This window comes from Fistularia commersonii, chromosome 1 (genome assembly GCF_037954325.1).
Source record: "Fistularia commersonii isolate RoL2024-O1a breed Wild chromosome 1, RoL_Fcom_v1.0, whole genome shotgun sequence".
Taxonomy (NCBI): domain Eukaryota; kingdom Metazoa; phylum Chordata; class Actinopteri; order Syngnathiformes; family Fistulariidae; genus Fistularia; species Fistularia commersonii.
This window is the reverse complement of record NC_141284.1, coordinates 8131326-8145408: the sequence shown is the minus strand read 5'-3', so window position 1 is coordinate 8145408 and position 14083 is coordinate 8131326. Positions and strand designations below refer to the sequence as shown.

The 14083-nt window shown below is 42.8% G+C and overlaps 1 protein-coding gene across 9 annotated transcripts in view; it reads right to left on the bottom strand.

Annotated features, from left to right (window-relative positions):
• The window catches only part of mcf2l2 (MCF.2 cell line derived transforming sequence-like 2), a 200296-nt gene that overhangs the window by 108936 nt on the left and 77277 nt on the right, over window positions 1-14083 (bottom strand). For all 9 annotated transcript variants that reach the window (XM_086146490.1, XM_086146499.1, XM_086146460.1 and 6 more), the window contains exons 12-15: window positions 13140-13331; window positions 12875-13061; window positions 12645-12748; window positions 11205-11293 (exon numbers count right to left, since the gene is read on the bottom strand). In XM_086146490.1, the coding sequence (XP_086002616.1) occupies window positions 11205-11293; window positions 12645-12748; window positions 12875-13061; window positions 13140-13331 (572 nt within the window). The remainder of the gene's footprint in view (window positions 1-11204; window positions 11294-12644; window positions 12749-12874; window positions 13062-13139; window positions 13332-14083) is intronic.

Below are 14083 nucleotides of genomic sequence, written 5' to 3'. Positions count from 1 at the left end.
TGAAAGCAAGTTGGATTTATAATGTTTAAATCTTTTACCCTTGTTTGCTGGGTTTTGAAGATATTAAGATATCATTTCAATTCCAGCTGTATTGGTATCAATGCCATAGGATACCTGATAGAATTATCCTTTTGCTTGTGAAAGTGCCAAAAAAAAAAAACTGCCCAGCTGAATTGCAATGTTCTTTTTTTTAGTAATTATGGCCTGATGTTTTGAGAAATTTACATTGTGACAAAGCAAGAGAAGAAACTCCACTGCTATTTTGCTTGTTGTTTTAAGGTAAACTGTGACTTAAAAGCAAAACCTGTTTAAAAGAGGCTTGTTAAATACATTGTTTTTATGTGAACACAAGTCTTTTTTTACAGTAGTGCAGCAGATAAAGCTAAATCTGATATCACCGAAGACACAGATAGATATTTCACACATTAAATATCAAACACTCAGGGTTTATTCCTAAAAATCAGATGAGAAATAAAGTAATCTTCTATCAGTCAACGTCTTTGGCTCTGTTAATATTGACTATTTTAAAAGCAGTATTTTTTTTCAAATTTAAGCCATTTAAATGCAAACCTTAAAGTACAAGTATCAATCCAAAATTGTGTTTTTGATGTTGCTGTTTTTCCCCAGTGGCAAACAGCCTTCAAGTAACACTTTAAATTAAATTAGCCCCAATAGGGGATACATCATATGTGAGATAGAATCCAGCTGAAGCTTCAGTCAAAAAAAGCGAACCAAAGTCTACAGCATTGCTTGTAAGAAAAAGCATTCAACCAATCAGCAAAGCATGTAAAGCAATGAACCATGCAGGTAGATATAAATCCCATTATAACATCTTCACATTTGGTTCAATTTCACTTTAAGAATCACTCGTCGGGCTCTGGCAGGCTGACCATGCCCACTTGCCAGCCGCAGCCCAGCTCATGGTCCTCAGCTCATTCAGACTCGCAGTTCAATTGCCCACACCTGTCCTGTGTTTTGCTAATCATGCTGACTTGTCATGCTCACTTTACAAGAACCCATTAGACCAGTGGTCCCCAAACTGTGGCCCGTGGGCCGGTTACGGCCCACCTACACATTTTGCCCAGCCCCTGAGCCCAGTTGTTGAACAATAGTAGAGATGCATTATGATTTTTTTTTTCATTCTGGGCACATAATCGTGATTTGTACATGCATAGAACCTAACATTCTATTCCACCCTTCTGCAGTCTGTGCCTTATCTGAAACCCCTCCCTCAAAAAAAGCATCCTGGGCACACCCTAGTGAAATAACACGGAATAATGGTGAAAAGATTAGGTAAGAGAAAAATAGATTCAGAATCACTGTTCCCTCTAAGTTGCGTGTTTGCGCAATCGCTCACTGCTCCAGCGTTCTATGCGCACAACAAAGCTGAACTGCAAATACATTAAACACATTTATTTCATTAACAGTTCAGCTTTTTCAAATTTTATTTTGTGCGCAGCATAGATTTGTCGTGCGTGGAGAATGCTGGAGCAGGAATTGCGCAAACACGCGGCTTAGAGGAAACAGTGCTCAGAATGTAGGGTATTTAACCTGCAGTGGACAAACGATTACTTTTTGTTCACTTCAAAGAAAAGGCTGTTTGTCTCATCTGTAAAGAGACGGTGGCTGTATTCAAAGAATACTGTCTGCGCCGACACTATGAATCCCGTTACAAAGACAAGTATGATAGCATGCAAGGCCAATTCCGAGCAGACAAACTCTCAAAGCTAAAAAGTGGACTGTTAGCTCAGCAGATCTGTTGTGTAGGACTAGGTCTTGATGTCCCTCGATAAAAGCATACCCAAGGCACCGATGAGACTCTGTGGGGTTCAAGTGAGCGATGGCTTCCTTTGGGTTGTCAAGTGGGTGCCCTCCTTCATGGATGTTTCGCTGATTGGCCCACAACATCTCCAGAGGGTTCAGCAGTGAATCCCAGCATCCCAGGTTCACTCCCTAGATGCCATCAGCTCACTTGAAGCCCCAAACTGGATCCTTTCTCTTCAACCACAACCACTGGCTCACGTTCTCACCTTCTTCCGTTCATAGGCCTCCTCCATGCACTCTCCCAGTGCAACATGCGCTCTATGATGTAGACGAGCCTGAGTGACGATGACCACAGAACGAGGTCTGATTGCAGGTTGGTGGATGCAATCTCAGCTGGAAAGCAGAGTTTCTTGTCCAGGTTCGCCAACAGCTTCCAGTCCGGTGCACTGCCCAGTTGCCCAAGGTCAGCTCTCATGGGGGAGAGGCTGGCTTACCCCTCCCACAGGAATGGAGTTGCATGACAACAGGATGACCGGGGAGGATGGGGATTCATGCCTGTCAGGCGAGTTTCCAGCACCGCTGCAAGACATTTTAGTACCTGGTTGTGCCGCCAGGTATATCGGCCTTGGGTGAGGCTGGTCTTGCATCCCACAAGGATGTGCTTCAGTGTTGCTAGACTTGAGCAAAGACAGCATGTAGAGTCTTCGCCATACCACTGGTTTACATTTGCAGGAGAAGGCAAGACATCATAGGCCGCCCTGATGGTAAAGCTCACCCTGAAGGCCTCCATCTCCCACAGATCTTTCCAAGAGATCTTCCGCTTCTCCACTCCTTTCCATGACATCCACTGCCCTTGCTTTGCCTGTGACACGGCTTGTGCGCACCTTCCTGCTTCCTCTTCCCCCCGAACTTCTTTCACAGCATACTGCATGCACCAGAGCTTTAGCTTGCCCGAAAGCAGGGTTCTGTCAATGTTTTCCAGGCCGCTGGCAACCCCCTCCCTGAGCTGCTCTATTTGCTCTTTATCCGTGAGGGAGGCATCATACCAACGACCTAGGCTCTTCACAGGCTTCTCAGAGACCATAGGAATGGGTACCTCACCAATGTAGAAGCGGTGGTCTGACAGTTTCCTCTTGACAATGGAAATGCTTCTGGACTTGCTCGGCTTGATCTTCATGCGAGTCAGCTCAATGTTATCTTGGAGCTTGCCGAGTAGCCGTACTGCACAAGCCTTGGTCGTGGTGAATGTTTCGAGGTCTTCCATGTAGGCTCTGACAGGTGGCAGCCTCAGTCCAGGTCTTATTCACTGTCCGCCAACCACCCACCGCAAGGCCTGTATGCTGACCTCCATGGCCAGGGTGAAGGCCAGGGGGGTGATGGTGCAGCCGGCCATGATTCCCACCTCTAGCTGTTCCCATGCTGGCACCATGCTGGTATACTCTGTTGAGTACATTTGTACCCCAAGCTCAGCTGAACCAGTCCTCTGCTCAGCTGATAGCAAGCAGAGATAAACCTTTCACTGATGGAGAATTTGTCAAGAAATGTTTGAATGCTGTCACTAAGGAGGCCTGTCCCAAGAAAACAGATGTCCTTTTAATGCCGTGAGTTTGTCGGCGACTACAACCACAAGGCGCATTGAAGAAATTGGGGGTAATTTACATGCCAACCTGCAGCAGAAGATGAAAGAATTTGACTTTTATTCATTAGCACTGGATGGGAGCACGGCTGTGCAGGACACAGCATGGCTGCTAATTTTTATTTGTGGACTTAGCGCAAATTTTGAGATGTCTCAAGGGGACTATGACGGGGAAGAATTTTTTTGGCAAGGTATGCCAAAACCATGGAAAAGTTGAACCTTGACTAGTCAAAGCTTGTTAACGTCATGACTGAATGGAGCTCCTGGAATGGTGGGCGCGTGTTGCCGTCTGATTGGCCTGAATTGGGCTGGTCTAATCAGGATGGACATATATTGGTAAGCTTACTTTTCTGACTTGAATGAGCCATTCTGAGTACCGTATTTTTTGGAAGTCGCAGTTTTTTTCATAGTCTGGCCTGGGGTGCGACTCATACTCTGGAGCGACTTATATGTGAAATTATTGAACTCTCTTGCTCTGATGTGTGTCTGTCTGTGTCTGCGTGTGTGTCTTTAACATAACAGCGATTGTTACACACACATGCCAACCAATCAAAATTCAGAGGGGGCGGATCATGGCAGAATTGCATTGTGAAAAAAAGATGCGACCAGCGACTTCTGTACCCATGAACATTGATCATTTCAACATTCGTGGTAACTTATAAAAACAACTGAGAAGGGCTGAACAAAAATGGCACTGAAAAGAAAATCCTATTCTGCGGGTTACAAGCCAGAAGTAGTGAAATATGCAGCCGAAAATGGCAATCGAGCAGCAGAAAGAAAGTTTGAAGTTAGTGAGAAACTTGTAGGAGACTGGCAAAAAGCAGAGGTTACTCTTACTGGAATGAAGAAAACTAAAAAAGCTAATCGCGGGCTAAAAGCTCGCTGGCCACAGCTAGAGGAACCAGTTCACACATGGGTGCTTGAACAACGTGCTGCCGGGAGAGGCTTGTCAACAGTACAGTTGCATCTGCCAAGGAGAAGAATAAAAATGACTTTGGGGGAGGACCTTCCTGGTGTTACCGCTTCATGCACCACAATCGCCTCACTAGGGCAAGGACACCATCCTGTCGGGATTCAGAAAGGCTGGAGTAATTGGAAATGCAAGTGGCGATGACTTTGACATAAGCGACGTACCAGTAGAAGAGGAAGCGGCGCATTGTCTACCTTCAGAGTTGGGGGAGTTGTTCAAAACTGACACTGAAGAAGAAGATTTCGTTGGATTTAGTGATCAAGAGTGACACCGATTGTTCGTTGTAACATGTGCTACATGCTATAGTTATTTGAATGACTCTTACCGTAATATGTTACGTTAACATAGCCTACCAGGTACGTTCTCAGTTCGTTATTTATGCTTCATATAGGCTATACTAGGCTATACTTATTCAGCCTGTTGTTCTCTATTCTATTTTTATTTTAAATTGCCTTTCAAGATGAAATGTCTTTTCTTGGTGTTGGATTTTATCATATAAATTTACCCCAAAATATGCAACTTATACTCCAGTGCGACTTATATATATGTTTTTTTCGTTCTTTATTATGCCTTTTTGGCTGGTGCGATTTATAATCCGGAGGGACGTATAGTCCGGAAAATAGGGTACAAACAAATATAATCATAATGACATCTACTGGGATAAAATCCGCTCTACAACCATACTGATGTGGAAATGTTCAGTTTCATAGCCTGCTTGCTTTCTGGTTTTCAGAGTGAATTTGATATGAGAGAGCTGCAAACAGTTGTGTCTAAAAGAAAGTTAATGTTCCTAGATCTTTATTTCTGTGAAAAACTTGAAAAGGGTTATTGGTTATTATTTATTTCATAAGTAGTGTTATTTATTTCATTAATCATTTTATTATTTATTTTCAGATTTTTCTTTTGTTGTCAAGATCCCAGAAAGGGTTCATTTTGGTTATGTGTGGCTTTCTGGAAAACAATAAATGTTTACGTTTAGACACCTCAGCGATTGTCACATTTTTTGTTACAAACTAGCCCGGCCCCCCGTCAGAGAAGGGAAAAGTTATTTGATCCTCGCAGGAAAAAGTTTGGGGACCCCTGCATTAGCCTATGCATATGTTTCTAGTCTCATTGACGAAGAGACTCCTGGAATCGCTGTTTTGTGCATCAAGGTACCACTTGCTGTTTAAGGCTCAAGAGGCTGATTTTGTAAAGCAGTCAATAAATGTGAAGAAAGGAACTACTCTAAGTGTCTGGAGGTCTGTAACAGAAGGCCAGACCACTAACAACAATGGCTAGGCATCAAGCTTCCAACCCACACCCAATCAATGAACTGGTGGTGGAACTTCGACGGGCCCAGCTGCAGTCTGCCCACTCTATGAGCCCTGGAAGTCAACCCTGGCCATATTCTGGGCCACCTTCTTCTTGCACTGGGTTACTACTACAGTCTTCTCTGGTGATTGGGATGTAGCATGCAAAGTTTTTGACAGAGCGAGCAAAGATAATGTACATCAGCTCTCTCCTCACAGGAGGGACAATTCAATGGGCAGAGAGCATTTGGCAAGACGGTGGCCCTGTCCTGAGGTCGATGGACTACTTCATCAAACACTTCAAAGAACTCTTTCGGTTTCCCATCGGTGACAACTCTATGCAAAACAAATGTATCATAGCCACCGGGGGTTGTCTAACATCACAGATTAATGATAAGAATAAGAATAAGAATGAGAACAACTTTATTTATCCCGAAGGAAATTGTTGTGCCAGAGTTTCAAGTAAAATATAATAATAATAGATAATAGTAGGAAGGAGGGAGAATAAGACATACAAATAAAATATAAAGTGTCAAAGTTAAAGCTATAAAGTGTTTTAAGGTCTTGAAAAGCACAAAGATTTGAATATTCCCTTCAGCTGAAGGAAGAGGAATTAAAAAGTCTGATAGCCTCAGGTAGGAAAGACCTCCTGTGGCGTTCAGTGGAGCTCCTTGGTGGTATCAATCTACGACTGAAAGAGCTCTGACAGGATGTCAGTGTGGCATGCAGGGGGGGATGGACGTTGTCCATGATGCTGAGGAGCTTCCTCAGCATCCTCCTCTCTGACACCTGCACAACAGACTCCAGCTCCACTCCCAGGACAGATCCAGCTCTCCTAATGAGCTTGTTGAGTCTGTTGGCGTCAGCTGTCTTGAGCCTGCTTCCCCAGCACAATCAAGTTCTGTACTCTTGTGGTTGGAATAAACACGCCCTCTTAACACATCACCAAGGTCTGAATAAGGTGCTTTGTCTGCAACTCAACCTATGAAGGACCCCTTTCCTGGAGAAATTCATCCAGTTTTCCATATGGGTTTTCCATATGGGTCGTCGAGTTATTTTAGCCAAGTGCTCCTCTCTAGCAATAGGTCAGGCTTCAGCCTGGATGACCAGTCCTGAGGCATCCATGCAAGTGAGCTCAAACTCTCACAACAGTGAAGAGGAAATGCTGCATAAGTTCACTGGGGTATGGGCGGTCTTCTCACAGGGCTACTCCAATGGACCCACTCTCCTTCAACCCCCTTGCATACTACTCACAGAAACTGAACAAGGCAAAGCAAAATTACAGTATGGGGACAGCAAGCTGCTGGCCATTAAATTGGCCTTGAGGGAATGATGCCACTGGCTTGAAGAAGCCACCCACCTTCCCGTTCTCATGGATCACAAGAATCTAGAATACCTCAGATCCGCCAAGTGTCTCAACACCCCGCCAAGCCCGGAGGGCATTGTTCTTTGACTTTACCATCCTCTATTGCACTGGGTCCAAGAAGAGCAAAACTGATGCCCTATCCAGCCTGTAAGGTAACCCTGAGAACCCTGCCTGTCCTGACACCATACTATCTCCACATGTGGTTGTTTGTCCCATACAGCAGGCCCTTACGGAAAAACTGATGCAAACTGCTATGGAGGACCCACTTAGGTGTATTCCACCCGAGACACACCGCGTCATTGCCACTGATGGCCAGGAATGCTCCATCGCATGTGGTTTGTGGCATCCTGTATGGATGTATTTCTAGAGCCTGTTGTAATTCTGTTGTTAGCATGCTTTAACACATTGAGTGATACAGATGTAATTCATACTAAATGCAGGGTTTTCAAACATAAGTGTAGTTTATTGGGAGAAATATGGTATAAACTAAAATGATACCCCTTAATAACAGCTCACTTGTGGAATTTTGTTTCGGTCCTATAAGTATAGGGCCAAATTGAGGTTGTCAAAAATGAAGGTGTGATGTAATATTGGTTAAACACATCAAAAGTTCCTGTTTTCCAGAAATTCATGAGATGAACATAAGCTGCGGTTAACAGGAACCCTGCCTGGGAGGACTAATGGCTTTCCACTGGTGTCTGCTCTCACTCAGTATGGTAAAAATGCAACATTGTGCTGCTTTTGGGCGCAATTTCCAGTCCAAGGGAAACAAATGGACTCATTCTAGTCTACACAGCTTTTCAAGGAAAGTAGTGGGAAATTATTTGTGGATGTACACAACTTGCTAAGGATTCATTGCTTTGATCTCACCCCTTCGCCAGCCTAAGCTGCTGAAAGAGCTGACGGGTGGTACTGGTTTTAAAGGGACACTAAAGCAAAAGGCCATGCCTACATTTTCTTTCACAAGCATCCAAAAGGCCTTGCAGAAAGAAGTGAAGCTCACTCTAAGAAATTCTACAGCCTGGAGATGTTGGTTGTTCTCCTGCAAGGATGTCAACAACATGCTCCTGCAGAAGTAGCATCTGATGGCGAAAGACTGGGCACTGGCACAATCAGAGGAAGTGGATGGCGAGTCACCAGGTCAGTCAGCACAGGTGTCTGTAAGTCTACCATGAACATCTGATCACAAAAAGTTGAGCCCCCTACAACAGACGCATTCTCTCTGTTTGCATAGTAATGCAGTGACCACACCCACACCAGCAACTTTTGCCAACTCTTGCCTCTTTTGCTTCTTTGACTCCTCTCGAGCGTCAAAGAAGCAATCTTTGTCAAAACATAAAAAACATCTCTGAGGGGGCGTCAGGCACAACCTTACACTACTGCAAAGTCCTGTCTGCGGATCTATACCAAGATAAACACACATGGACCAGGCCCATCTGGACCCTCCAAACAACCAAAATTAATTAATCATTTATTTTATATCATTATATTTCACTAATTCCTCGCAGGAAATTATTTCTCTGCATTTAACCCATCATTAATGATTCATGAGCAGTTAGCAGCCACATGGAAGCACCACGGGAGTGGTTCTGGGGTTTAGTGTCTTGCTCAAAAACCAGGAATCTTTGGTTCCAAGGACAACTACCATAACCCCCCGAGCAATGCCACCTCTTATTTTTATTATTATGATGATATAATTTATCATATTATATGCTTGTTTTTGGTTTAATCAGTTAACTAATTAATGCTATGAGTGCACTGGCAAGAAATATCAAGTTTAAGAGTCAGCCTGAAAGGACATGGAGCTGTGCAAAAAACACTCAGTGATTAGTAAAATAAACTAAACATTAAACTTGTTGTCCAATTAGCGGTTCATTATACATCAGAAAGAAACATATTTACAGTGGGGAGAACAAGTATTTGATACACTGCTGATTTTTCCGTTTTTCTCACTTACAAAGCATGAAGAGGTAGGCCATTTTATCATAGGTATTCTTCAACTGTGAGTGACGGAATCTGAAACAAAACCCCAGTAAATCATATTGTATGACTTTTCATTTTTATTAATTTGCATCTTATTGCATGATGTAATTATTTGATACATCAGAAAAACATAACTTACTATTTGGTACAGAAACGTTTGTTGGCAATTACAGAGATCAGACATTTCTTGCAGTTCTTGACCAGGTTTACACACACTGCAGCAGGGACTTTGGCCCACCATACAGATCTTCTCCACATCCTTCAGGTTTTGGGGCAGTCACTGGGCAAAATGGATTTTCAGCTCCCTACAAAGATTTTCCATTGGGTTCAGGTCTGGAGACTGGCTAGGCGACTCTAAGACCTTGAGATGCTTCTTACGGAGCCACTCCTTAGTTGCCCTGGCTGTGTGTTTCTGGTCGATGTCATGCAGGAAGACCCAGCCACATCCCATCTTCAAGGTTCTTACAGAAAGAAGGAGGTTGTTGGCCAAGATCTTGCAATGCATTACCAGTCATCCTGTCCCCTTTGCAGAAAAGCATCCCCAAATTATGTTTCCACCTCCATGCTTCACGGTTGGGATTCCTCCAAATAAATCTCTATTTTTGTCTCATCCGACTACATGACCTTCTTCCATTCCTCCTCTGGATCATCCATATGGTCATTGGCAAACTTCAGACGGGCCTGGGCATGTGCTGGCTTGAGCAGGGGAACCTTGCATGCACTGCAGGATTTTAATCGATGATGGCATAGTGTGTTACCAATGGTTTTCTTTGAGACTGTGGTCCCAGCTCGTTTCAGGTCATTGACCAGGTCCAGCCGTGTAGTTCTGGGCTGATCCCTCACCTTTCTCAAGATCATTGATGCACCCCGAGGTGAGAACTTGCATGGAGCCCCAGACCGAGGGAGATTGGCCGTCATCTTGAACTTCTTCCATTTTCTAACAATTGTGCCAACAGTTGTTGCCTTCTCACCAAGCTGCTTGTTTATGGTCCTATAGCACATCCCAGCCTTGACCAGATCTACAATTTTATCCCTGATGTCTTTATACAGCCCTCTGGTCATGGCCATTATGAAGAGGTTGGAGTTTGTTTGATTGAGTGTGTGGACAGGTGTCCTTTATACAGGTAAGGAGTTCAAACTGGTGCAGTTAATACAGGTAATGGGTGGAGAACAGGAGGGCTTCTTAAAGAAGAGCGAATAGGTTTGTGAGAGCTGAAATTCTTGCCCGTACAGTGGGATTTTCTGGATTTTTGTTTAAGATTCCATAAGCGACAGTTGAAGAGTACCCTAATAAAAAATTCAGACTTGTACATGCTTTGCAAGTGGGAAAAGCTGAAAAATCAGCAGTGAATCAAATACTTATTCTACTTATAAAGCTGAATATTGTGATAACATGGTGCATCAATATTTTTTCGCGTTTAACCAACCACCCAGTTTCCTGTTACTCAACTACTGCATCCTCTTTGTCTGTGGCTGCAATTCAAAAAGTCAGTGCAAACTAAATTACAACAGTTGTCTTATATCAGGACCTGTCAGGGAAATGGTCTTCATGCTGAAGAGGGCACGTTTAAGGCTGCACTGATGGAAAACATCAACCACTGAAATATCATCAGGAAACAAGTGAATCAGATGATCAGCAAGTCAAGCTGCTCTTTGTTGTGCTTTTCTTTCAAACTAAAACCAAAAGTTGTCCACATCTGATCACTTAAATGTCTTCTCTTAAATAAGGAAAAGTGCAGGTCATTTATTGTGATCATTATATTGCTACATATGGGTAGAGATGAAATTTGACTGTCAAGGCTGGTTGTTATTTTTTCATGTTCTTTTTTTCAACAGAACTGCTGTCAGAAAATACACACATAAATTTAGATCACTGTTTTTCCTAACACAGCACAAGATACAGAGACAGACCTCTGAATACACACAGATGATCTTCAAGCAAGGAGAGGTGAGGCCATGAGGACCAAATTGGTTACTTCTGACAAGGAGTGTGACACCACTGTTAATGGCTTAAATGATTTCATACGATGATCAAACATAGCGCAATTATTGTACAAGCCTGATAATCCTTGTTCCGTATGTCTGTAATGCTACTATTGTGTGGTATAAATTGATATTTTAACTACATGATCAGCTTGCTTTAGTGTAGTTATGTAAAAGAAAAGGAGTGTGATTCCAAATAGTCATTCTTACCTACGTCTGTTGGACAGACTCTCTTCTGTCTCATTGGAAATGACTACATGGCTGGAGCCCCCTTGGCTTCCTTCATGCATCACCTCAATCTATGAAAAAGACACATGCTGCATTTAGGTCAGTTGTATTTGTTCAAAACCTATAGAAAAATACCAGTGAAGCATGGTCAACCTTTTTTCTTTCAAGGTGTACCGGGTTAAAGGACTTTATTTTATTGGCTATGGTTAGCAGACATTGTGTGACCCTATTGTCTTTACCAAGTGTTTGCATTTGGGTTGTCAAATATTTGCTGTGCCCCCACAGCGAGATTGGACCACTAATCAGATATATATCTGATTTGTACCACAAGGGATGATAAAAAGAATTAGGTCAGTTGAATAATGTTATTCAAACGAAACCATATTTCCACATTCTTTAGTTTAGCAAGGAAACATTTCCAAATTCAAGCTTTCATACAACACTCTTGAATAACCTTCTCATTTTGGACTCTAAGGCCATGAATAACAACATTCAAGAAATGTGCAGATGATTAAACCTGAAACAGGTTAAGGCATGCATTAAGCTACATCTGCCCTGGTTTCACTTGCCCCAAGTTATACTTTCTCGTGCCGTCGCCATGCCATGACCAAGAAGTGTCAAGCCTTAGACTTCTGATGTCATTATATCTGGTTATTCTTCCAAATTGAATGAATGATTGATTCAATGATTTGAACTAAGAAGCAATATAGTTTTAAAATGTTTTATTATCATGATTTTTACCAATTCCAGTTTTAAATTGCTTTGGCTCTAGCTTAAACTTAGCTCAAGTGTGTAGCAAACTACATACCCCTTAAATGGGTGTCTGCATATGAGATAAGAGTTTCAAAAAAGCTGGAAATGCATGTGGTCGATCTGAGTGCAATGAGTAAATTGATATATACAACAGCCAACGTTGCAAGCTTTTGATTCAGACTACCACTTCAGACAGACGGGGGACAACACTGAAACCCGACACATTGCATTCCTTGTATAGTCTGCAACTAGTTTTGCTGCCTGGACCCAGACAAGTATTGAGTTTTTGCTCAAGCTTAACAAAAAACAAAACAGGTCAATAAAAAACATTAAACAAAGTTAGCGATAGATAACAAAAACAGTAAGTGATATGAACTCAGATTAGGAGCTACATTGTCTAATTAGGTTTAAAAAAAGCCTATTTTTTTGCCACAATGTAGTCAACTATTCTAGTTGGGCTCTTGAGATGTTGATTGATGCCTGTTTTCTTACATCATATGGTGCAGATTGGTTCAATGAACGGACAAGGTGGCTGAAAAAATCTCTTAGCAAATCTATACCAATGAATGTGAAGAGGACTAGGGAAATATGATGGCAAAATTGTTGGGAGACAGTGAAAGTAGTTGAACAGTGTTCTTGATTCAGTGAGGTTCTTTGACAGAATTGTACCTTGATGCCGCCTTTGGCTCTGCGTATGTTCTTCCTCTTGTTGGGATCAACCTCAGTTGCCTGCTTGCTGCTGTTGGAGTTATCCGAAGCTCTGTGGGCGAGGGCTGAGAAGAGGAGAGGGCACAGTGGGGATCTAATTGATTATTCGAGCTCCTTGGAACGGTCATAAGAGACAGCTTGAACCAGTAACAGCAGATTCACAATTTATGACATGAGTTGTGACAACTTACGTGGATGACTGCCAGCTGTCCTTGAGGGATTTTTCAATGACGGTCTTTTAGGGGAGGACTCAGGCCTCGGTGCAACAGGCTGAACGGGCCTTGTCTGTTTTGCTGAGAGCCTCTTCAAGCTAACATTACGCTTCTCAAACATCTCCTGGACATCCTCAAGTCTTTTCAGTGCTTTCAGGACACTGGCCTGCAGGCACACAGCTTATTGTCAATGTCTTCCATCAATAATGGCAAGAAAGTGTCAAAATGCTTTGCTGGCTCATACCTTGATATCATCTGACAGTACCACCTCATACTGATTATGAAGGTTCCTCAGCTCATTCAGTTGGTTGTTTTCTGCTGATTCAAGAAAGTGTTCTATGTCACTTAGCGCTGACTCTGCCCCTTCCTGCGACTGGCATTTATCCACAGCCTGGGAGGCCAGCAAGTAGATGCCAGACTCACACCATTTGTTCACCTGAAAACAAAAGAAAAAAATTCACATGAGATTTCACTGTAATAGCTACCTTCTCGTGAACACTGTATTGGGTGAATAAATTTGGATGCAAACAGGGGCCAATGAACGATTTTACCGTCTCCACGCTTTCACTTACAAATGCATTAGTATATTAGTTGCAATTTGGTGTTGATTTGCAAATCCACTGTCAAATAAAACTTAATCACCCCACATCACTGAAAACAGTGTTTCTCTTTTGGACATACCTCTGCCAGACTTTTGGACGATTGAACCATTGGGAGATGTGATTTGTTGCGCTTTACTCCCATTTGATTTTCCAGTATACAACTTCTTCTTTCGGCTTTTCCCCTCAGGGGTTGCCACAGCTAATCAACTTTCTCCATCTAACCCCATTCTCTGTATCCTCCTCTCTCACACCTACTACCTTCATATCATCTCTCACTATGTCCATAAATCTTCTCTTTGGTCTTCCTCGAGTCCTCATGCCTGGCAGCTCCAATTCCAGCATCCATCTACCAATATATTCACTGTCCCTCCTCTGTAAATGACCAAACCATCACTGTCTGGCTTCTCTGACCTTCTCTCCAAAACATGTAACATGTGCTGTTCCTCTAATAGACTCATTCCTGATCCTATCCATCCTGGTCACTCCCAAAGAGTGCCTTTAATGCCTTCCTCACTTCACTTTTACTAATATGTGCTACTTTGTGGTCTGCAATAGTCACATCTTCTACCCTTACCTCTCTTTCATT